General features: G+C 35.0%; 1 protein-coding gene across 2 annotated transcripts in view; it reads right to left on the reverse strand.

Annotated features, from left to right (window-relative positions):
- NEK7 (NIMA related kinase 7) overlaps nucleotides 1-23,865 on the reverse strand; it is a 149,355-nt gene that overhangs the window by 22,275 nt on the left and 103,215 nt on the right. For both annotated transcript variants that reach the window (XR_006608619.1, XM_045086988.1), the window contains exons 6-8: nucleotides 18,515-18,623; nucleotides 17,512-17,619; nucleotides 2,640-2,734 (exon numbers count right to left, since the gene is read on the reverse strand). Coding sequence is in view for 1 of the 2 variants with exons in the window: in XM_045086988.1 (XP_044942923.1) it covers nucleotides 2,640-2,734; nucleotides 17,512-17,619; nucleotides 18,515-18,623 (312 nt within the window). In the remaining variant the exon portion in view is untranslated. The remainder of the gene's footprint in view (nucleotides 1-2,639; nucleotides 2,735-17,511; nucleotides 17,620-18,514; nucleotides 18,624-23,865) is intronic.

A 23,865-nucleotide genomic window follows, 5' to 3' on the forward strand; every position in this document is an offset into this window, starting at 1 on the left:
ACCCTATGTAAATGTACGTATATTCATTATCATATGCTAGGAGTTCATTACAGTACTTTTGTCTCAATACTGCAGAGTGTTAAAAAAAAAAAAATCTGAATGTCCCCTAAGGAGTTAAAACAGGAATAGTATATTTTCATGCATCTCCTGCTTTGACAGATGAAAAATGTCAACTGTCCTGTTTTTATTTTCAAGCTTTTGCACTATTCATCTGGTTCATTAGTGCATCTCGATGCTGCCCCTGACAGCTGCTCGCCCTCTCCTCCCAGCAGCTGAATTTTTCAGGCTAATTTGATCCTCCACACTGAGACGATCGCTAGAATGATTGACTTGCTCCCTGACCTCCAGGGTCTGACTTTCCTGATTAGTATTCTGGGGGTGTCGGAGGGACGAAAGCCCACTGTCTGTCTTCGGGGCTGGTGGCAGCTCTCTTTTTTTTTGAACTGTAAGCCACCAACCTACAACCCTGTAAGGATGCAATTGCTGCGCTGAACAATAAAGGAAATGTGTAAAACCTACTTTTCCATGTAAAGGTCCGTGTAGCAAAAGCACAGCATCTTGATTTTAATTAGTAAAGTCTACTTTGTTGCATATCAATTAAAACTGTACTACTGCTAGTTTTTTTTTTTTTTTGAGGTTTCAGGAATATTTGAAAGTCTAATTTTCTGAGTTTAAAATACATTTTCAAAAAAGCTTCCTACTCCTTCATTGTGAATAGTAAATTCTTAGAGGGATATAATATAAAATGTCCATGAGAGGTTGTGGCCAAGTTTTTAAGGCTAAGTTCCTGGGTATTTCTATTAACATTATATTGAAACATATCTGGAAGGAGATAGAATATAAAGGTAAATGAAATCTTTAGAAAAATTTTAGTTCTTCCACATGACATGCATAGAGGAACTGAGAAAATTCACTGAGATGAAAACCAACGTTTACCATGATAAATACTTTTAACTCAAAATCATCCACAACACATAAAACTCACAGCTATAGAAGTATCCAAAGAAATAACTTCTATTTTGGTGATCATTTTAAATACACATAAAAGTGGGACACTGCCTCTCAAAGGCATATTCAGAATGTGAAGAATTATTTCAGTTTTGACATAAGAATCCAGTGGCCCTAAAAGAATTTGCAAACTTCTCAAAAAGCATTACCTTAATTGAACTTTTTCTTTTTCATTGCTAAATTTCATCTTGTTAGCACAAACCAATTTGCTGTTTACTTTCAGGTGTTTAAAAAGGAAATGCCACTTTGATAATATTAGACTATGGCCTGAGGAATATAAAATATTTTAAAATGTACGAAGTGACTTTAAACATTACAGTAATTTAATATAATCAAACCAATTCTTTTCAGCATTATATCAAATTAGTAACAATATAATATAGTGAGCATAGTCTCTTTTCATCTCATGTGCATACTTAAACACATTTTGTCATATCACTAATTCATAATTTTTTATTAAAAAATTGTCCTAGGAATGTTACTGAAGAACATTTAAAAATCTGTTCTTTTAAAGTGGTAATTAGTTACTTAACTAGGAAGAACAAAATAAATAATCTCAGGTTCCTTAAAGAAATTTGAATCTGTAAACTATAATAATTAAAGATCATGATATACATTAAAAAATAAACCTTCTAATGCTCTACTTCCAGGTAATGTTTGGGCAATTAAAATAGATGATCTCATGATATATTTCATTTAAGTCAGGAGGACAGGAAATACAAAATAGAGAGTACGAAATATACTGGTTTCCATCTATCTACTTTGGACTTCTATTGTATACATTAAAACATGAAAATGATACCATGTATTATTTTCCTTCATTTTATTTTATTAGTTACTCAGATTTAGACTAACCTTTATTAGCAGCTCTGACTTAAAGCCTGAAATTATTAGGAAAATGACCATTTGATTAAAAAACAAATTTACATAACAGTAGAGTCTTGAGAGCTTTTTGATACCATTACTCTGTAACATGGATGTAAAATGTGCTTTTACATAATGTGCTTTTTTTCTACCCATCCAAATTACTGGGTTGAAATATGTTAGAGGATATAGCTAGATGGTTCCATTTTCCTTTGACAAATTATGACCAGTAGAACAGGAAAGAGACTATTTCACTAAGCTTTACCAATGCAACTGTTACTCATGGAAATCAAACAAAGTGGCAACCTAGAAAAATTATCTTTTTGCCTACTATCCTTAAAGCTAAATTATCCTAAGTAAGAGCAAAAGAAATATTGGAAAAGATATTTACCATTTACTACGCTTTCATGTTTTAAATCCATTCCATACCTCTCCTGCTATGTATGGATAAGCAAGTTATTTTACAGATGTTCAAATGTACATTTTTATAAATAAGATATGCAGGGAAACATCGTATTAACATTAGGAACATTTTTAAAATAAAATTCTCCCTAAAACTTAAAAATATTTAGAGGAGGTAAATGTGCAGGAATGTATAGTTTCCATTATAAAAGCAGCTATTAAGTCAATGGATTAACCCTTCCTAATTAAAAAGCTAATTCTTAAACACCATCCAGAAAAAAATAAGTGTATACTATAAGGACAGAGGAAATCTGTAACAGTAACTAAAAATACATCAATATGTGAACTTTATCAACATTACCTACCTCATACAGTAGACAGCCAAGAGACCAGATGTCAGATTTGAAGTTGTATCCATTTTCATGTATTCTCTCTGGAGACATGTAGTACGGAGTGCCCACTGCAAAAAACAAACCGAACCAAACCAGAGGAATATAAAAATGAAGGTGCAGCTGTGGTAAGAAATTCTATACACACTATTCTGGATTAAAATATGTCACCAAAATCACTCATCAGAATCAGGAAATTGTTTCTGCGAATACTTAAAACTATTTAATTTCCTCTGCTCCCTGACCCTTAAGCAGCACATCGACATCCACCCTATATTAAAAAGGGTGTGGTGAGTTAAACTTTTGATCGATTCAGGGAAAATCTAGGGAGCTTAACTAAAGGAAAAATGAGGAATTCTAACAAGAAAATCCTCTTAAGCGATTCACATTGGCTTCATTTCTTTATTTTGAAAAAAATATGGCTTGCATATCCCAAACAATTAAGCATAATCATATAAACATTTACTTAAATACAAACATTAATTTATAACAATTCAGTAGTGTGTATAAATAAATCTTGCTCATTAACTTTTAATAGAAACATTCCTCAGAATACAGCTGTAGCTTTTAAAATTATAAGTGATATAATCACTAACCTTCAGTACTCTACTTACTACCATTTTAAAAAGGAACAACAGACTTTTGTACACCAAAGGATTATATAATAACATATGTGAAAGTTCACTGACACCTCTGGAAAATTGTCTGGGTTATTATTACTGAGACTTTCTCTTAAAGACAAGATACTCCAGATAATTTTTATTTTTCTTTCTTTTGAGGTGCTTATACTTTTTATGGCCATTTTAGAAAAGGGTAACATAATAAATGATAATGTAATAAATTAATTCTTATTAAGCATTTAAAATAGGCAAAGCATGTATGTCATAGTTTGAAGGGTAAAAACACTTACGTGACTTTTAAAGTGAATATCTTCAATTTCTAATTTACATGGCTATTTCAACACCATTAGCCTAGGGCTTTTTGCCAAATACAGAGTCCAGGTTTGAGAACAATATTTTGGAATTTACTTGCTTGAGGCAAAACCTCCCCAAAATGTGCTGCTACTCACAGAGAGAAGGGCATTCTCCTTTTTCTATTAATTTTCAAGAACTCCCCAGATATTTAGGGTAAATCTTAATGAGACTATAACTCCCAGTACTGAACAGGGAACAGGAAGAGTCACACCAATAATCAAAGCATTTTCCTCAAAGGCAGGAGTCAGTTTTCCAAAAGAATAAGGTTGTAACCTAATAGTTGTGTGTGGAAACTACACTGCACTAAAGCTGAAATCATCACCAACCATGTATTTGCAAGAAATCCCACCTAGTACTGGAATCCATTTTTACTAACAAGGGGGGATAGTCCTAGTCAGAATAGACAAAAGGGAAGTATTTATGGAAGTGAAGAAATGGAGACAGGTACACAGGAGGATAAAATAAATTTAAATAAAATATGAACTATTCACACAGGCAATTAGTAAAACAAACCTTAAGAAATAAATTATCTCGGTGTAGCATCTACTCTGAAGACAGGTAAATCTGCCGATCTCTGTCGGGGTCAAAAAAGCCAAGAAACTTTCAGAAATAGCTAGAGTTTTAAACCATCTGAACTGTTACCAGGTAAAATAAACACAAGCTCTCTAGCTTTGGGAGTTCCAACCCCTTTCCCTTATCGTTTGCATTTGCCACACCGATTACCAGAGGTATTTACACCCTTTCTCCATTTAAGGAAGGGTGGAGGGTCCAGCTGGAATAATCAGGGGCTGTGCACAGGCTCCTGGTTTCAGGACATAAAGCAAGTGACTGGCAGTGAGGAATGTGCAGAGAGAGGCTTCACGGAATCCACAGGGGGCATCTGAAAACACTGAGGCTTGAAGGTTCAGAGTTTACCAAAAGCAAAGGTAATTTTAACCAGTAGCTCTGGGAAACCTGCTGATACATTAGGGGTTTGATATGAGTGTGAAAGATTGATGATAGGGAAAAAGAGGAACAAATGTTAGCATTTTACAGAGATTAGCCCCCACATAACACCTTAACTGCAACACAACTGAACTCACAGACGACCCGCGAGTGAAGGAAGCAGAGGAAAAGAATGATCAGGAATTCCACTCAACTAAACTTATCATGTAAAAAATTTTCATGTGAAGAAAAGCCTTTTCTGGGGAGCTGCTGGAGGTCATTCTAAAAAATGACATATCGGGTTGACACTGACTCTGTAAACTTAGACACTGATTCTTCTTCATTTTGTAAACAGCAAAGTTCCTTATGCTAAATATGCACACTTTATTTTAATATTTAAATTATATGGATCTCGAAGAGATAAGAAAATGTAAATCTAACGATGCCACTCACCTTTATGACTGACACATTTCCAAAAGAGTCATTATGTAGGAAGAAGAGAAAGTTTGGATCCTGCCCTACAATTATTCATCGCATTGATTCCTAATTAGCACGGCTGAAGAGGGAGTTTCCACTTGCTCCCTCTTACGTGATCCCTAAAGTGCGCCTCCGTTGTGGACAAGGGCTTTCCTGCTGATGGACACGGGGCAGAGAGGTTGAGCCCCATCAAACCAACAGACCCATCCTTCCTCTCTACCTAGCAGAGAGGTCGAAAAGTTTAAATTGCTCAGGAAAACCTGAAATACATTTAAATGCAGGGATAGGTCTTCCACATTTCAAACTTAAGGGATACACAACTATTTCCTAAAAGCCTTTTTAAAAAATCCACAACAGCCGTGTCTATTATTTCTATTGCCTCAAGAATGTTGTGACTTCTTTTAACAGCTGTACCAGGAAAGGGAGAGTTGTAGAGTGATATGATTACACAGTAAACGATCATGCAAATTACTATGTACTGCGGGGCATGGAGAGGCAGGTTGCGTAACTTCACTGATCTTTTGAGAATTTATGGCTGTAGCTAAAATGAGAATGTATTTTACTAGAGCACATACTTATGCCATTTGAACCTCCTGGTATGCATGAAAGTAAGAAATGGATGATAACATCATAAAAAAAAACAGAGAAAGGCTGATTTTAGGGAAAAATTGCTAACATCTGAAAATGCTATCTGACTTTTCTTTAAAATATATGAAATCATTCCAATGTAAACAGATTTTAATTCCATCAATTGACTTACTCTTAGTTAAATGAGAAAAGTTTCATATTTTGTATACTCTGTTAACAATACATACATTCTAAAATTTATCCTGAGCAAAAGACTGATTTTCAGAAGTTCTACATTATGTTTAGGAGAGTCAAAAAAATTTTGCTAACATGCTGTCATGGAATATATGACTAAATTAATTAATAACTTCCCTTTTATCAAAACAAGTCAGATGCAGAATTTTTTTAACATTTAGTAGCACAATTTCTGCAAAGACTTGAATTGAGAAAAACAATAGCACTACGGAGGCATCTGCTTATATGGTTAGAGTTGGCTGCTATTTTTTTTTGTTTGTTTTTGGTTTTTTTTTTTGTTTTAAACAAGGAAGGCAGGGCAAAACCAGACAAAGGTCAGGAACTCCATTTCACATCGTACCTCACTAACTAGCTAGGACCACTTCACTTCTCTTTTTGTTCACTTTCTTTACTCTCTAAGATGCAGGGATGAGAAAGAGGAGATGGTTTCTGAAACAATTTTGTTCTAAATTCTGCAGGACTCACAAAAACCCTACAAAAAATCCTTATGGAAAATGAAATGGAAAAAAGCAATATACTCTTTTTTTAAACTATTACATAGGAGAGCTGTGCAAAGTGTTTTAAATCAGACAGTACAAATAAGCAAATGCAGTTTAGAAATGTTGCTTTTTTCTCTTAGAATTAAAGCAAACTACAGAAAGGAAACTTTGAACCTGTCTTGTTGGGATCATTAAAAGGAAAAGAGATATCTTATACCTTGGTTTGATTGTAAAAAATAGATACACATAACTTCAGGGAATAAGAATTAATTTCCATTCTCTCCTTCAGACTCTTAAGTCAGCCCAGAAGTCATGTTGGCAGACTTGAAGGAGGGAAGCCCAATGTATTTAATTGTAAGGAGTATCATCTAAGGTTAATACAGAATGGCTGGGCAGTAGAATAGTATTTTTTCTGCAAAAGACAAATCTAAAATAAAATTTGTCATCTTTTAAGTGCCCCTGATGACATGAAGAGCTTTAATAATGCGGAGGGAGGAAAAACCCAGGAAACTGTATTGTTACTGTTACTCTGCTCTGGGCACTGGGTTAAATGCATTCCACGTATTATTTGGCTGAACTTTGAATAAATGTTTAGCAGGTCCCTACTACAGGGCACACGCTGTTCTAGGCACTGGGGAGAAAGAAGTGAACGGATTAAGTCCTGACCGTATGGGGCTCATGCACTAGTGAAAAGAGGACTATTATGAAGTAGCTTCAGGAGATGTTACTACTGTTACCTCGTTTTAGAGAAGAGGCTTTGGGAGATCATCTCATTTGTAAAAGATCACAAAATGGGTAAGTTGTGGACCTGGAATTCAAACCACATAGTTTCTGTCCCATGCATTTAAACAGACGGTTATTCCATTAAAACTGACCACTGTGAAATGTAACTAAACGATAACAACAATAACGAAATTCTGTATCCTTCTCCTTCTGCATTAAGACACAGTGAAATCTTCTACAAGTTAGGATGGACATACAAAAAGCCAGGAATAAGGGTCTGGGTTCGATGGGTTACACGTGGTAATTATACTACTTTGTAGCTACTCTGTTTTAAACATGTGCTCCTTAGAGTGACAGAGAGGTTAAATGTGCACAGTTTAAAATTAGATCATAGCTTCTTCCTGGAGCCATTATTGAAGTCTAGAAAGGGCTGAAAGTTAAAAATAAATCAGCGAAAGTAGCCGATAGCACTGACTGAACATATGTTGCCTTTACGGCCCCAAGTCGCCTTGGACTTTGACGGGGAATAAGCCAAAGAAAGCTCCGCAGAGAGGTGCTAGGGAAAGGTGTGGGAAAAACCAGTATGTGACCACAGGTGGCACTTGGCACCAAAAATGAAACTGTTATAATGCCTGGTTCAAGAACACTAATTTCCCAAGTTGAAATCAGAAGCTATATCACACTTGGAAATAGTGTGGGGAACATGATTTGTACACTCAAGAGACTCCAGTGTGAAAATGCTGGTATCTAGTTTGAGTGATGGTCATGCATTTACTCTTCTGGTAATATCACAAAATCTGAGAACCATTTGTCTCACTGCGGAAGGTAAAGAGAAGTTCAAAAAATCTTCTAATGACAACAAAAACAACAATTTCCCCCCAAGGGGTTTCAAATATTATCTAGCACAAGGATCAGTATCAGAGAGTCCTAATTCGGTTTTTTTTTTTTTTTTTTTTTTTTTAATCTACATTTTCATGATGTACAACAAACACATATAATAGCTAAAGTCACACATGTATATGCAAAAATAAAATTTTCCATCTTTTCTCTTCAGGGGAGGGCGGATATTGAAAGTAAGTAAAATGGATATTGAAACATTATTAATCTAACTATTCTCATTTGTTTTTCTTCTTTCTAGCAATCAGATAGGAAACACTTCATTGTGTATAATAAATGCAACTCTGGCGCAAATAGATTTGCTTAAATAGCAGCTAACTACCCCCAATTACTTACATACACATTTGGAGTACATAATGTGTTTAGATTTTGTAGCAGATTAGCTTTCCTAATTAATATTATTAAAATTATTTTTTATCTCCGCCTACATTCTAATCCATGAGGGAGTAAGCCACTCAAGAAGCAGAACTGGAACTGAGGAGAGAAAGTCCCTTGAGAATTAAATAAACTTTTGTTAAACACACACACACATACACACAAAACAAAAGAAAACAAAAAAGTGCAATAAACTAACAATAAGACAGAGAGAACTTGTCTGCAAAATTTATATTATGCCAAGTATGGTATAGTGTTCCTTAAAAAGAAAATGTACATCATAATTCAATAAAACACCTATAAAGCTTTATAATAAAAATGTGAAATTTTAATGTCAAAATATCTGTCCAAAAAAGAAAGTGCTTAGTTTAATGCAAACTTTCATTAAACCTCCAACTTTTAAACAACTTCACCTTATCAAGTCATTAAAGGAGGATACAAACAAATTCTCCGTAATGTCTACTAAAACAGTGTGGTAAGCAGAATTCTGGCCCCCATAATCTTTGCCCTCTGGTGTCATACTGTATAAGCCATGTTATCTGGCAAAAATGACTTTACAGGAGCACCTGGGCGGCTCAGTGGGTTAAAGCCTCTGCCTTCGGCTCAGGTCATGATCTCAAGGTCCTGGGACTGAGCCCCACATCAGGCTCTCTGCTCAGCAGAGATGTAAGATTATGGACTTTACAATAGATTATCCTAGATTATCAGTGAGAGATGTAAGGGAAGGGGCAGGAGGGACCCGAAGTGTGAGAGGAATTCCACCTGCCACTGCTGGTTGTAGAGATGTGAAAAAGGGTTTAAGCCATTAAATTTATGGTAATTTATTAGGACAATAATTGAAAACAAAAGAAATGTGCTAATGATTAATGCATTGCATGGGAGAGAGGAACATTCAATTCAATGAGCTGAGAACCAATTATGTACCAAGAACTACACTAGGCAATGGGGGCTAAAAAGAGAAGCATATATGGTTTGAAAAATGTTTGACCCCTACGAGCTCACTGGATTATTTTGGGATGGGATGAGTTATGCTTTGGGGAGTTTTTTAGAGGAGGCGGGGGGGGGGGGGGGGCGCGTGGTAGTAAGAGAAGTCTTCTTTACCATAGGAAGACTAAAAGAATAAATTATGGTCTTTTGTAATTTAAATGAACTCTGGCTTGTTCATTAATTGATACGACACTAATCCAGGTAATCACAACTACCTTAATGTTGAATAAGAGATGGACACAGAAAACAGTTCATGTGCTACATGGCACTTACTCCATAGCTGGTATTTGAAGCTTGGTAAGTAGTAGTTTTTACTACAAATTTTTTAAATTGACCAAAATAAGGTCCCTAGCATAAATACATCCAGCAGGGATTAACTACAGCTTTACCGATCAAGAGAAGAGTCATGAGGGATCAACAGTCTCATGAATTATTCTGATGTGAAAAATAATTTCTCTGAAGGAAAAATAATCCTAGTCCCAGCTCTAATAATAATCTCTGCTCAAAAATTTCTTTTAGAATAATGAAAATTCCCTAAGGCTCTCTATGGCTACTTCTGCATTCACCACTAGCACACATTCCCACTGAGAGAGTTAATTATGCTTTAGGTGCAACCGCAACAAATGTATCACAAAAATGAACAATTAGGGAAAGAATACAAAACAAACAATTGGAAAAATAAGTCAAGTAATTTCTGCTTCATCTCATGCCCATGGACAATGCTCACATTTATTATCTCTGGTTCTCCTCTTCCTTAACAAACGGAAATTATACTACCCCATTCCCTTGAGACAGGTAAGGTCGTGAGACTTGTTTTGGACAATAAAGTATGAATGGGCATTATCTGTGTTATAATGAAGTAGAATGGGTTTAATTCAGAGCCAGTAAGTGATTGAGCATGTTCTTCCACCCTCATGAGACAGCAAAAACTTACGTTTATATGCCAAGTCGCCGCATGGAGAGAGGGCAGCTGCCCTAGCAAGGCCACACGAGGCCCACAGTGGACTTCGGGGGACCAGCCAGAATATGCTTTAGTGCCAAGCAACTGAGATCCTCTAATACTGAACCTGACCTCTGCTTACTGAGCATAATCTAACCCACACTTACTGACAGACTCCGTTAAATCCATCCTTTGATGTGTAGCCTGTCTCTACACCCATTCATCATTTAATCAATACTCATTATCTATTATGTGCAATGCCTTCTTCTAGGTATTTAGAACACATCACGAAACCAAAAACACAAAGACCCCTTTCTTCATGAAGGTTAAATTTTAGCTGGAGGAGAGAGAAAAAAGTATAAAGCATGACAAATAAATTATATAGCATATTGGAGGTAAGAAGTCCTAATGAGAAAAGAAAAGTTATACAAGGTAAGGATCAGGAATTCTAGGGAGGGTAAAAGAGCAGAGGTCAGGTTCAGTATCAGGGAATCTCAGTTTCCTACTTTGTAACAGCCAATCTACCTAGTTAGAGAACACTGAAGAACAAGGAGAAAATGTCCTTTAAAACTGCTTGTAAATTACACAATGCTATATACATATTTGTTCTTACTGCTGTTGCTAGTTCATAGCAGAAGAGGATTCCTCTGGGTCATTATTATAGGAAATAAGGGTAGTGTGATATGATTTTACTAAAAATCATATATTTGGAATACATAAAAATTATTCCGTGTATTCTGCTGTGTTTTTAAATATCCAAAGGTAAAGATACTTGATCCCTTAGCAATCTGCCTCTGGGTCAGACATCTCCTGAAAAGAGACTTTAGAGTAAGTTAAGGAAAAAGTATAACAAAAGTATATTCTGTGTTTCATGACTTGAGAAAAATATACCCTGATTACCATGTTCCTATTTCACAGGTTTTGTTCTAACTGTACTTTTCAGGTTAGAAGAGCCACTTAGAAATATTTGCCAAAGTTGCCCGTAGGCAGAATGGCTGTGAAGAAAGACCTCAATATCCCTGAGGTCTATTTCCTGTTTATTTCTGAATCTGGGAGCATTAAGAGCAGTCAAGTCCAGGAGAGGGGGGTAAACTCTGGTCTCATATGTGGGTTCCTAGGCAATGTACAGTACAGAACAAGATAACTGCAGACGAAAATAAAAACAACAAATGAAAAAACATTACTAGAGTAGGAGAACATGCCACAAGGTACTGATACGGTGAAAAAAAGTCAGTTTTGTTGGGAGAGTAAGTCCTGCATAGGAAGCCACAGACCCGCTCACTATCCTCTAGCTATATACCTCTCTGTGCCTCAGTTCTTGTGACTCTAGAAGGGGAATAATCCATACCCGTAGTTCACACATCTCAGTAAGGGTCTTAGGGAATGGAATGATTTGTAAATTGTACAGAGCCCCCACGCATGTTATTACCCACCCCTAGAAACACAGAGAATACTGTAAATGGTTAATTTGATTGATCAAATGACCTAATAACCAAGCAGCAAGTCAGGAGAATGTCTAAAAGTCTGTGGAAAGCAGGAATCTGTCTTTAAGTAATGGAACAGCATGATTCGGGGGGCCTGGATGGTTCAGTCAGTTAAGCATCTGCCATGGGCTCAGGTCATGATCCCAAGATTCTGGAATCAAGCAGTGTAGGGCTCCCTGTTCAGCTGGGAATCTGCTTCTTCCTCCCCCTCTGCCCTCCCCCTCCCCAGCTCATTCTCTCTCTCTCATTCTCTCTCTCTCTCAAAATAAATAAAATCTTAAAAAAAGAAAAAGAAAGAAAGGAAGGAAGGAAGGAAGGATGGATGGATGGATGGATGGATAAATTGTAAACAAAGACCAGTGTTTTCCAAATTACAGGCCATTATCAATTAATGAGTTGTAAAATCAATTTAGTGGGTTGCAACTAGCATTATTTTCAGTAAAATAAAACAGAACAGACAATTCAGTTGTAATGTAAAGCACTGTCTCAGGAACCTTTTGCTTCAATTATATACGGTTACATTCCTTTGCAATCACATTGTGGCTGGGGTCATTGTCAAGAAACTTACCTAGACTGTTAAGAAGTTTGAGTCAAGGGAGACAGATGTGTCCTCATTTAAATTTTATATAGATATAGATATATGTATCTATATCTATATATATAAAACAGATTTTTTAACACCTGTAACATTTATAAGGTTGACAATACAAAAAAAAAAAGGCAAGATTCACAGGGATATATATAATCCTACTATTAGTCTCCCTAGCAACACCCTCTGTCCAAATCAATACAAAAGAACTAAATGAAGATCTGATTTAACATAACTTCATGTACAAAACAAAAGGAGGAGGGGGACAAAAACAAAGGAACTGTCTAAATCATAGATTATAGGCAGCAACAAACTTTCTATACTATGAGCTAATGAGTTCATGTGGTATCTCTGTTCAGTTTTGGGTAGCACATCCTGAGAGGCTCTCAGAGACAAAGGCGGGCCACCACCGGACACAGAAGAACGGAAAACAGCAGACAATAGTGGGCATGATTATCCTGAAGAAGGCAAAAGAGACTCATGGCTTCAGTCTTCACAGCATGTCATGTTGCTCTCCAATTACCATCTCGCAGAAGCTCGCCACCGCACTTAGAATGAGATGTGGGAGCTCTTCCCACATCTGGCTACAACCCTTCCCTCACGCTGCTCCAGCAAACTTTCCACAGACAGAGCTTATCCTGCGTCTGCCCCTTTGTGTAAAATGCTCTTCCGTCAGTCTGACACACTGTTCCCTAGGTCATATGTAGCTGGTTCTTCTGCATCCTGATCTTGGTTCAAAGTCACCTCCTCGAGGAGGCCTTATCTGACCATGTCTCTTCTAACATAATCTTCCTCCTAGTCACGCTCTGTCACATGGCTAACAAAAAAACGAAAGCATCAGATAATTATCTACTCCCTCACCCCACACTGAGATCTATGAAGATCACTGGTCTTGTTTAGGCTTGTTCCTGGTCCCTAGAACAGCACATGCATAAGAAAGGTACTAAAACTGTCTTTTAAATGATTCAATTCAGGTACTTTACAAGAACAATAAACAGTACATGAATTCCTTCTCCCTTTTCCCTTCATCCCTTTGCTATATCTTCACCACCAATACCACCTTCGTATTCACCTAAGCAACTTAATAGCACATTACGGTGAACGAAAACACCTTTATGTTCATGTATTATTAGAGATTGGGGCAAAACATAGAACAGTTATCCACATTTCTATTTTCATCAATTGGAAACTGAGAAGTGGGAAAAGTTGATAAATGGTTTGATCCAAGTCCTACAGTACAAGGGACATGTAAATCCAGATATCCTCCATTCTCTCCCAAACATCATGCTATTTCTCACACTCGGAACAAAGCAAGAGGAGAAACACGGCCGGCACATAAGGAGGGATGCTGTGTAGTCAATGGCAAGAATGAAAAGTTCCAGAGGACATCAAACTCTAGAGGACCCCGACTACTTAAGGACTCTGTACGACATTCTTTAGGCAAAGGGGAACAATCAAGGATTTGGGGGGGAAGTGATATAATCAGATAGTCTCTTTTAGGAAGGTAAGTCTGCTGGAAATGTATATAGTTGACTTTCTTAAAATAGTAGAAACAGGGACGCCTGGGTGGCTCAGTTGGTTGAGCAGCTGCCTTTGGCTCAGGTCATGATCCCAGCGTCCTGGGATCGAGTCCCACATCGGGCTCCTTGCTCAGCAGGGAGCCTGCTTCTCCCTCTGCCTCTGCCTGCCTCTCTGTCTGCCTATGCTCGCTCACGCTCTCTCCCTCTGTCTCTGAAAAATAAATAAAATCTTAAAAAAAAAAATAGTAGAAACAAGGGAGAACATTTTCCTAGTTTAAACATAAAGTCACTATGGATTAAGCAAGCGGGAAAAGAAAAGAGAGAGACTGTGACTCAACATATATGCTGGGAGCAGGGAGGAACTAGAGGGCAAAGTGAAGGCCTCTGAGAATTTTTTTTTTTTTTTCTATTCTGAGGATTTGAACATAGTCTGAACATCCAGCAACATCAGATTTTATATTTATAATTTTTAAGCCTATTCCTTGTTGACATATTTTTAATTAAGAAAAGTGGTTCTGAAAACACTATAAATGAATACAAATAAGTGATACAAATGAACAGAAAATTGAAAAATTCAAATGCTTGACAATCTTTTAAAGATTGTTAAAAAATAAGAAATGTTGGAAGTGTGAATTCCTATTTATGAATCAAAGTAAGAAAAAATAGCATCCTTTAACTTCATGTCTGAATAGTAATATATATTTTGGAAAACAGAAAATGTAAGTGCGTAACTGTAGCAAGGTGTTTTTAAAATCCTATTAATTTTTGCTTTTTTAAATTAAATTCCTAAAAACATCTCCTTTACAAAGTTAAATGAAATAGGGCTCCAAGATCAACTTCATTTGATGTAAAAACAGTATAAACTACACACAGATCTCACTTATTTGTAGTTATATTCAAATTTAGACCTGCCCTAGTGATAAATCATGCCCTACGGATATTACCCTAGTAAAATCAGAAAACAAATCAACACAGAATAAAATCTATAATTCTATCATATTTTCTATAAGCAAAATAATTTCACATAGATGCCACAATTTCAACTGCTTTTCCATAATCAACTCTTTAGAAGCAAAGTTAGGATTTGCTCTTAAAAATAAAAATTCATGATAATAATATATAAGGGTAATAATTCTTTTAGAAATAACATAAGTTGAGGTGCCTGGGTAACTCAGTCGTGAAGCATCTGCCCTCAGTGCAGGTCATGATCCCAGAGTCATGGGATCAAGCCCCACACCAGGCTCCTTGCTCAGCAGGAAGCCTGCTTCTCACTCTCGCACTACCCCTGCTTGTGTTCCCTCTCTTGCTGTGTCTCTATCAAATAAATATACAAAATCTTTTAAAACAATAAATAAATATAAGTAATGTAAGTCAACAAACATAAGTCTGTGTCAGGATTTATATCCTTGTTATTTTATACACATTCTTGGTTAGCAGACAATTTTTCCTGATCCTTCTAAATAGGTTTTTTATTGGGTCCACAAAGTCATGGTAGGCCAGAATTCAATCTTTAATTCTTCTGCATGTTACACTTTGCTTACTGAACTTTAGTTTCAGACCATCAAAATCTATACTTTGCAGAGAAGACAAGCAGGAACAAAAGACATTTTCTTATTTTAAGAGTATTTTTTTTTTCTCAAAATAATATGGGAAAAAGTACTTGTGAAAGAAATTATTTTTCTACTGGTTCATTCATCAAAGAAAGTGTCTCGCTGCTACTTCCTCACTGGCTGCATTACAGGTGTCCCCGTCTATTTCACATGCACACACATACATACTTACATAGCTACATAAAACTATATGACCCTAAGTAAAGTGATTTAGACAAACCCTGATATGATAGAATTTCTTAATGAATTTACTCTCCATATCACATAATTTGAACTAACACATCACCAAAACATGAAGATGCACGTTTGTCAACCCTGTTTGGAACTTTTGTACAAGGCAGGGGCAGGCAAGCTGAAGAAGTCCATTTCCAAAATTGCTGTTAGTTTCACTCCCCAGAGCCTTAGAGTCAGGGGACAGCATGCTCACAGTGACAGTCTGCAAAGCAGCATTTAAGAAACACACGTGTGCGCCTGAGCATGGGTAGGCAGGCGTGCAGTGTGTGTGTTTATGTGTGTGTGTACATATGTCTGTGTCTGTAAGTGTAATTTAGCATTTCTAGGTAAACTAAGTGACAGAATTCTGTTAAAATATTCAGGTGAGTAACTAAGTGAAAAACATGTTACTTTTACTGTGAGAAATGACACTGACATGGAATAGTCTACGTTTTCTTCATGTTTGCATTGTTAAGAGTTGTAACTTCCAAATAAAACTTGTGAAAGTGCCACTAAAATGTATGCATTTCTTATCAAATCTTCTTAACCAGAAAAATTTTTAATGCTCTCTAAAAATAAATGTAAAGTGAAAGGGAACAAGACAGTATTACTCGACATCAGTTGAAAATTAATTTTCTTAGAACACTTGACAAAATAAAAACTCTGTGAAAATGGTAAAGTATTATCTTTCTATCACTCTTTAACCCAGGATCCAGTATTTTGTCATTCAGCAGTGATCGGTTGCCTACTTCTGTGCCAGATCCTGTTCTAAACATAAAAGAAATTAAATGACAAGGTTCAGGGCCACAGAGAGTCTTACTAACAAAGCAGGAAAAATTTTAAAAAGTCTAGTCAACCATTTTAGATGCTCATTTCACTACCCTACTATCTACTGTAATTCATTTATTCCTCATCAGGCCATTTTGAAGTTTTTTATTTCACATTTAAACACAATTGTATAAAAAGATTTAATGGTTTTCAGTGAAATTATGATACCAAAGATGGGGTACCATTAAATTAAAGTCAACTTATTTTTATCTTAATTCTTATTTTATTCCGGTTGTTACCATTTTATTTAAGTTTTATATTTACAAGAACAAAATGTGATATGAAGAGTTTTAAGAGAAGCTCTGTCTCTCTCTTTAGGTTATTAGATTTAAAAATTATTTCTTCCTAGTAATTTCTATTGTTTCTGAAGTACACAACTTTTTTCCATCGTTAACATAATGTAACAGCTACTACATTCTGTTCTATTTTAGATATAAGGGATATTGCTATATTATTAGTTTTAGAATGAATATACTGCAGATATCTTCAATATAACTTAGGAGAATATTTTCCTCATTAGTTTTAGACCATCTTTAAGGTTTTCCCCTCTGTAGTAATCACATCGATATGTGTTATTTTAACAAACAAACATTTACAAATTACTACATTATTTTTAAATAGTCAGGTGAAGTACCCTTCCATGATATGGTTTAATCATCATATCTCCGTACAATCTCAATGTTGTTAAATGAAGAATGAAAGGAATGCTCCACAGCAACTGTTAAAACCAAGTTTGTTTATTAGTATTTTTTGTTTTTAACCAAATGTCTACCTGGGGTCTAATTAACAGAAGTATCCAACTGTCATGTGAATGGACACATTATGTTTAACAGAGAATGATAGGGATCTACTCAGAATCTGATGATTTTAAAAACAGTTGTCTTTAGACTGTAAGAGCTGGCATATACTTAGTACATCCCTTATGATGTTTTTCACCACACACATGCACACACAAGCACGCATGCACGCACACGATAACTGAATGAAATTATACTGTGTCTCTTACCTAAAGAATGTGCAGCTGTGGTTTTGGAGCTGAAAAACCGACCAAGCCCAAGATCTCCAAGTTTTACCACTCCAGTGGCTGTAATGAACACATTAGCTGGTTTTATATCTGTGAAGAGATGAAGGAATCAGGTGAAAGATGATGTCAGCTTAGGTATTTTCAAGGGATTAAAATACTTTTCATGGCAGAATTTAAACTCTATCTTAAAAATGAAAGAAAGTCAGTTTGAATTTTGACCCAATTGCTTCATTCTGGGTAATTTTGATAGAGCCTTATTATTTCTGAGTTCTTAGTCCTCTGATAAAGAAATAATCATCAATGCAGCATGATAGAGATTGCTCCTGATCTTCACTTAAAATGCATTTTCAAAGAAACTTTTGTGAAATGCAAAGCACAAAATAAATTTATGCCCATTTTATATCAATATTAAATATCTTATTAAACATTGATTTATTGATACATTTACATAAAATATAAAATCATAACTCTACTATGAACATAATTATTTATTTAGATGACCTTACAAATCATAATTGCTTAAATAAACTGTATTGACATTTTTTACACCCCAAAATCAGAGGATCAGTTCCTAAGTGATGCCATCTTTACATGCTCTGCCTAACTACTTGATTGACAATCAAGAATATATTAAGAGCTAATGTTAAAAATTAAGAAATGAAGTGGCCCTGATAGATACTGTCTGCTGAATCTTCCTTACACATAATCAACTGCTTTCCTGCACCTTTTCTTTTTTTTTTTTAAGTTACCAACATTATTAGCAGGATGCTCAGAATAGGCAAAGCAGAACAGTAACTAATTCTCATTTTTCTTTAAAACTGGGCTCTACTGAAAGGTTTTTCATCCTAGTAAATGATAATTTGAAAATAAATTAACTGAGAAAGCATGATACTATGCTATGACTGGAAGGTATTTATTCTTAAATTGCCAAATAACCTGCATCACTTAAAACAACTTTAGAAATTATTTGTGGTTTTTATCCTACCTCTATGCATGACTCGTCGGGAATGCATGTGTTCCAATGCACTGCAGAGTTGAACAAAGTATTTCCAAACGGTCCTTTCAGGAATTAGCCGCTTTTGTTTCTTAAAATGCTTTTTAAAAAATTTAAATAAGAATTATTAGGAATTAAAATATCTTCAGACTACATTCTGACATGCAAAATGCCTTACGTCAGAAAAACACTTAGTTTTATCTATCTATTGCCAACTAAAAAGCATATGATTTCCCACAGTGAGATGATTTCAAGAATTTTTACCTGACATATTAGCTTGAATTTCTTACTATTATATCTGAAGTTAGCATAGGCCACATAAAGCTACATCTTTGTGATGTCCAAGATTTCAAAAAATTAACATCTATTAAAATAATTTCCTATCCTAAAAGGATGATGTCAAATTTCATTTTAAGAAACACAGAATAAAATAGTCTGAAAACCTGAAGGTAATTATGTTCATTAAAAGACAATTCTTCTCCTGACAGAAGGCTTCACTATAGAACTCCTTTTAAATATTGAACCACCTTGGTGATTTGAAATATCAGTTAATTTATTAAAAATTAAATAACAGATTTATGTAAAAAGTTTTCATGAATATTTCTACTGCACATTACTTAAAAAAAAAAAAAAAAAAAAACCTGTACTTTGAATGGATGAAACCAAACTTCATAGAAGGTCCAGGAAGGTCCAGGCAAAAAGCTGAGCACCAACAACCTAGCTGGGAAAGGGTGGGCCCTCAATCACCCAAAGAACTACAAAACCAGAGGTATATATTTATGCCCATTTTCCTATATTACATTGTTAGAAGAATATATCTCCTTCAAGAACAAAGTTTTTAGTTTCCTAAAATTCATAAAGATTACATAAAAATTATTTTTCTAACACAAAAATGCAACTGGTTTCCTGTTTAACGATATTTACAAATGACCAACATGAAATACTACATATAAGGAAGTTTTTATGACATCTTCTGATAATTTTAACTTTTAAAAAACACAAATAGTTATTAACAGATATCAACATTTAAGTGCGTACTATAGTGCATTTTTTTCTGGAAAAGTTTTTGGAAGTTCAACTGATTTGATTTATTATTGAAAATGGAGAAACTATAATTTGGGTAATTGCAAAGCAAGTTTCTCTGTCAATTTTTTACCGCTGTGACCAGTTGAGGGCAGGCTGAAAGAAGAACATAGGGAAATCTGTTGATATCCCTACTTCATACTTAGCAAAAGATTATATCTACTGTCTCATATGTACTCACTATACCAAAAGGATAAATCTTCAAGGAAAAGCCAGTAACTTTAGATTAATGTTAACTATGGAAATGAATTTAGTAATTTCAAGGGCTATTAACATCAGTAGGAAAAAACAAGTAACAATTAGATGACCAGGTAATTAAAGAGCAAATCAGAGTATTACTAAAATGCTGAAAACCTCCCATATCATGTTTCAATATTCAGTATTTTTAATTGCAGACTGTGTCAACATCACTCTTCATTCTAAAGGGCCATGCTGCAAAATCAGTTCTATACACATAATTTTCTTTCAGATTTGGAATGAGTCCAAATAAAGCCTGTCTATGTGCTCTCCCTGATGCTGGATTAGCATATCAGAAGACTGTTTGATGTCAACAGGAAGATGGGGACCAGGTTTCTTTTCATTCAAAAATAAATATAATGCATCATGTAAGCTTCAGACCATGAAAGAACAATTTTATGCTTTAATACAGATTCTGAAATCCTCATAGTCATAATGAATTTGGCACATTACTTTTAAAGTCTCATTATTTAAACAATAAATCATATATATAGGAGAAAGCAGAATGAAAAAAATGGCCCTTAAAATGCACCGTTAGGGAAGATGTTATCAGACCAAGAGGGTCTGACCATTTTCATGTTTTTATATGCATTGAGACTGTCTCTTTGAACAACAAATTAAAGATGAAGACAATAAATTGATATCAATACAATGTTACCTAGACAGAATGACCTGGCAAAAACCTAAGTATCCAAATCAGTAACAGGTTTCTGAAGAATAATTTTATGAACCTGATTTGCTCATAAAAGAAATCAGAGGCAGTTTCATTATGTCATTGGTATCTCACAAATAAGTCTTATCTGTTTCACCACATGCAGTTTTCCATCACTTCTTAAGTGCAGGGGTTTGTTTTGTTTGTTTTATAAAACCAATACTTATGAGAAAAGCCTGTCTGTTCTGATGGTGGCACTGTTGGCCATCTCTTAAAAAGAGGATGACTGGAAAAAAGGCAATGAAAATTTTATTTTTTTTTATACTGGTAAAATTTATATTAGCATTACAGGGCAGAAACTTTCCCAATGCCAAAGTATTAAAAAAAAAAAAAACTTTTCTTGAAATTTATTCTAATATAGACATATCGGTTAATTCTTTAGTCAAATAGCATTACTGTTCAAAAATCCACTTTTTTTCTAAAATTAAGACAACCCTATGTAACTACTTAGCACTAGATTAGGAAAAAAAAAAATCTAATGCCAAGAAACAGAAATTACAAATGCACACGTATTTGTCATGTGGTAAGTTTTTAATAAAGCAAGAAATAACATAGCCGAATTTTTTAAAGGTTCGTATCAATAAGCATTTATGTGAAAAGGAAGACTGTCCAGTATGGCACTTTACTATATTTACATTATGAAACTGAACTTCAAGTTTTTTTAATCTGAAAATTAAGTATCTGAAAATTTACAAAGAGGTAGAAATTGGCACTCAGGTATACCTTATCACTTGGAATTAACTTTTATTTAGTCTTTTTTAAAAAACAGGATAGTCTTTTCACTATGCAAAGCTTCAAATATTGTTTACTTTATAAACCTATTTACTATCTCCATTAACGTCATTCAAGTAAATACTGAACATTATTCAAATTCAAGAAACAGACGTATCAAAAAGCTAGTCAATGTAAATATAAAAAATCACAGTATATTATATTCTCACTTATGTGTGAAAAGATTACCAGCCTTCTCTTAGGTAAAATTCAGCACACCTGGTAAAATATATTCATATTGCCACTTTAGCAATGTATATACATATTTATTAATATAAAAGAGGATGCTAAGGCAAGCTGCTTCCATTTGAAGATGCTGGAAAATAGTCACCCCTTTAGAAAAAAAATCACCTAACATCCTCCTCCAAATTAAATACCCAACACCAAATCCAGTAATATAGTGGATGATTGCATATTTAAGGACCATTTTTTGGACTGAGCTGGATGACTTGATATCTGCACTCTAGACCATCGATCCAAAAGGAACGTATACATTATTTATTTCTAAGTTTTGCCATTCTAACATTCCTTTCAAGAAATTTTGGGGAAAGCTTCAATGATATTACCTATAATAAGCTCACCCACAGAGAAAAAGCAGAAAATTATACTCCTGTTTTATTAAAAAAATTAATCTCCATGGTGTATCAAAATATTTAAGTCCACAGTTTGGTATGTTATTCTTTAAAGAAGAAAGTTTCAGACAAAACATCTAGAACAGCCAGGGCTGGCTTCATGAGCGATCTGTGTAGTCATGCAGGACACTGTATTTAGTTTAATGCTCTCTTGTTGCCATCCTGAAATTCTTAACAATTTTACAGTGAAGGACCCACAACTGTGTAGCTGGTCCCAGAATAATATACACGTAATCTTTTAGATTGTACTGCTGTAGTTAAAACAAAAACAAAAAGCAGCAAGTGGAATCCTGGGTACACAAGGCATTCTGCAGAAGATCAGGAAAAAGATAATTAAATAATGAGAAATTATGAGGTAATAAGAAAACTAGAATTACAAGCCCCAAGCCTATCTCTTCCAAGTAACTAACAAGAGGAAGTAAATAATTCATGTTAATATAAGGACATACTTCCTGCTTAGGAATGTCATCGGATATTTAATGTGCTACTAATATATCTATTATCTTTTATAAAGACCTGATTATCAGCCTTGACATAACTGGTTGTGTTACCCTGAGCACGCCACTTAACTAAACCTGGGTAGGCCTCCATTTCCTCCCTATATTGAACAGAGTTTAGAGATGAGCTATAAGGTTCCCAATGTCTCTAAAATAGAATCTATGGTTCTACAGTCTCAGGCACAAATAAAACTTACATAAAGAAATGCCTGCTTGGCACATTTTCACATATAAAAATAATGCTATGTCCTATCCCTTAAATCTCCAGTTAATAAAAACAAAGCAAATAATAATAATAGTAATACCTCAGAGATCCCCATAGATCCAGTTAACACTATAAAGGATCTTCACATGAGATGACAGGTAGTTAGAGAAACTTGCAATAGGTCAAACATTTACCATCAGAAGGGATGTTATGTTCCCAGACAAACACATCTCTGTAACTATAATGCATTTTCATAAGGCTATATTTTGCAATGGTTGTTTCAAAGAAATTCAATGCACAGAAACTGGGTGATGGAAAGTATAGAATGCTTCTGAAAGCGTAACTGATGGTTCTAAGTGTGATTTGTATTACGTATGAATCTTTCTGTAAAAACAATTTTCTTCTGAAGGGTATAAGGAGGTCTGAACAGACTAAGTCACACAATACTTGCTATACACAATTTTGAGAATTATATAAATGTGTAAAATAGTTATGTCTCAATTAGAATTTGGGTTTGTAATACTAATTTGCAGCATGTGAATATTTTCACTCTTGGCACTCTTGAATAAAATCCAGCAACGTGCAGTCGCTCTAGCAGGTGTGAAGCGGAATGGGCCTGGCAGCCATGAGACCACTGAAAATACTCATCACTGGCATCTGAGTTTATTACGTTGCTATTTCCCATGCAAGCTCCACTTGTCTTTTTTCCTTTCACGTAACGTCAGAAAACCCACTAAGAGTATACAGCTGTTTTTAGATTATAATTTAATAGAATACCAATATAATCTATTCATTCTCCCATACCAAAATTATGTGGGTAATTAAGGAAGCTGAAATATGTTTCATCTTAAGGTAGGAAGGGTAAAGATTTTTCTCTGAGCAATTAAGTCTTGAGGGGAAAAAAAAAACCCTTAAGTTATTTAGCAAAAAAGAAAAATAAGCTCCTATAATGTTTTTTCTCCAAAGAAGTTGCCTTCGGAACATTAGCACATTCATACTGAGGAAACTTAGGACATTAAAAAATCAGTAAGAATAGATGAATGCATCAGAATTACTACAAGAATTAATCCCCGAACTGCTGCCACATGGTTAATTTTTAAGAGAAGCTTCTATGTTACTAAAACTAATAGAGAAGACACTTGGAAATCTAAGACATTTTCTCTGCTGCACTGGAGGACTAGAGACAGAAAGAGTGAGCACAAAAG

The sequence above is a fragment of the Mustela putorius genome, unplaced genomic scaffold, assembly GCF_011764305.1.
Source record: "Mustela putorius furo isolate JIRA1106 unplaced genomic scaffold, ASM1176430v1.1 tig00001012_pilon_pilon_pilon, whole genome shotgun sequence".
In the NCBI taxonomy this organism is placed as follows: Eukaryota; Metazoa; Chordata; class Mammalia; order Carnivora; family Mustelidae; genus Mustela; species Mustela putorius.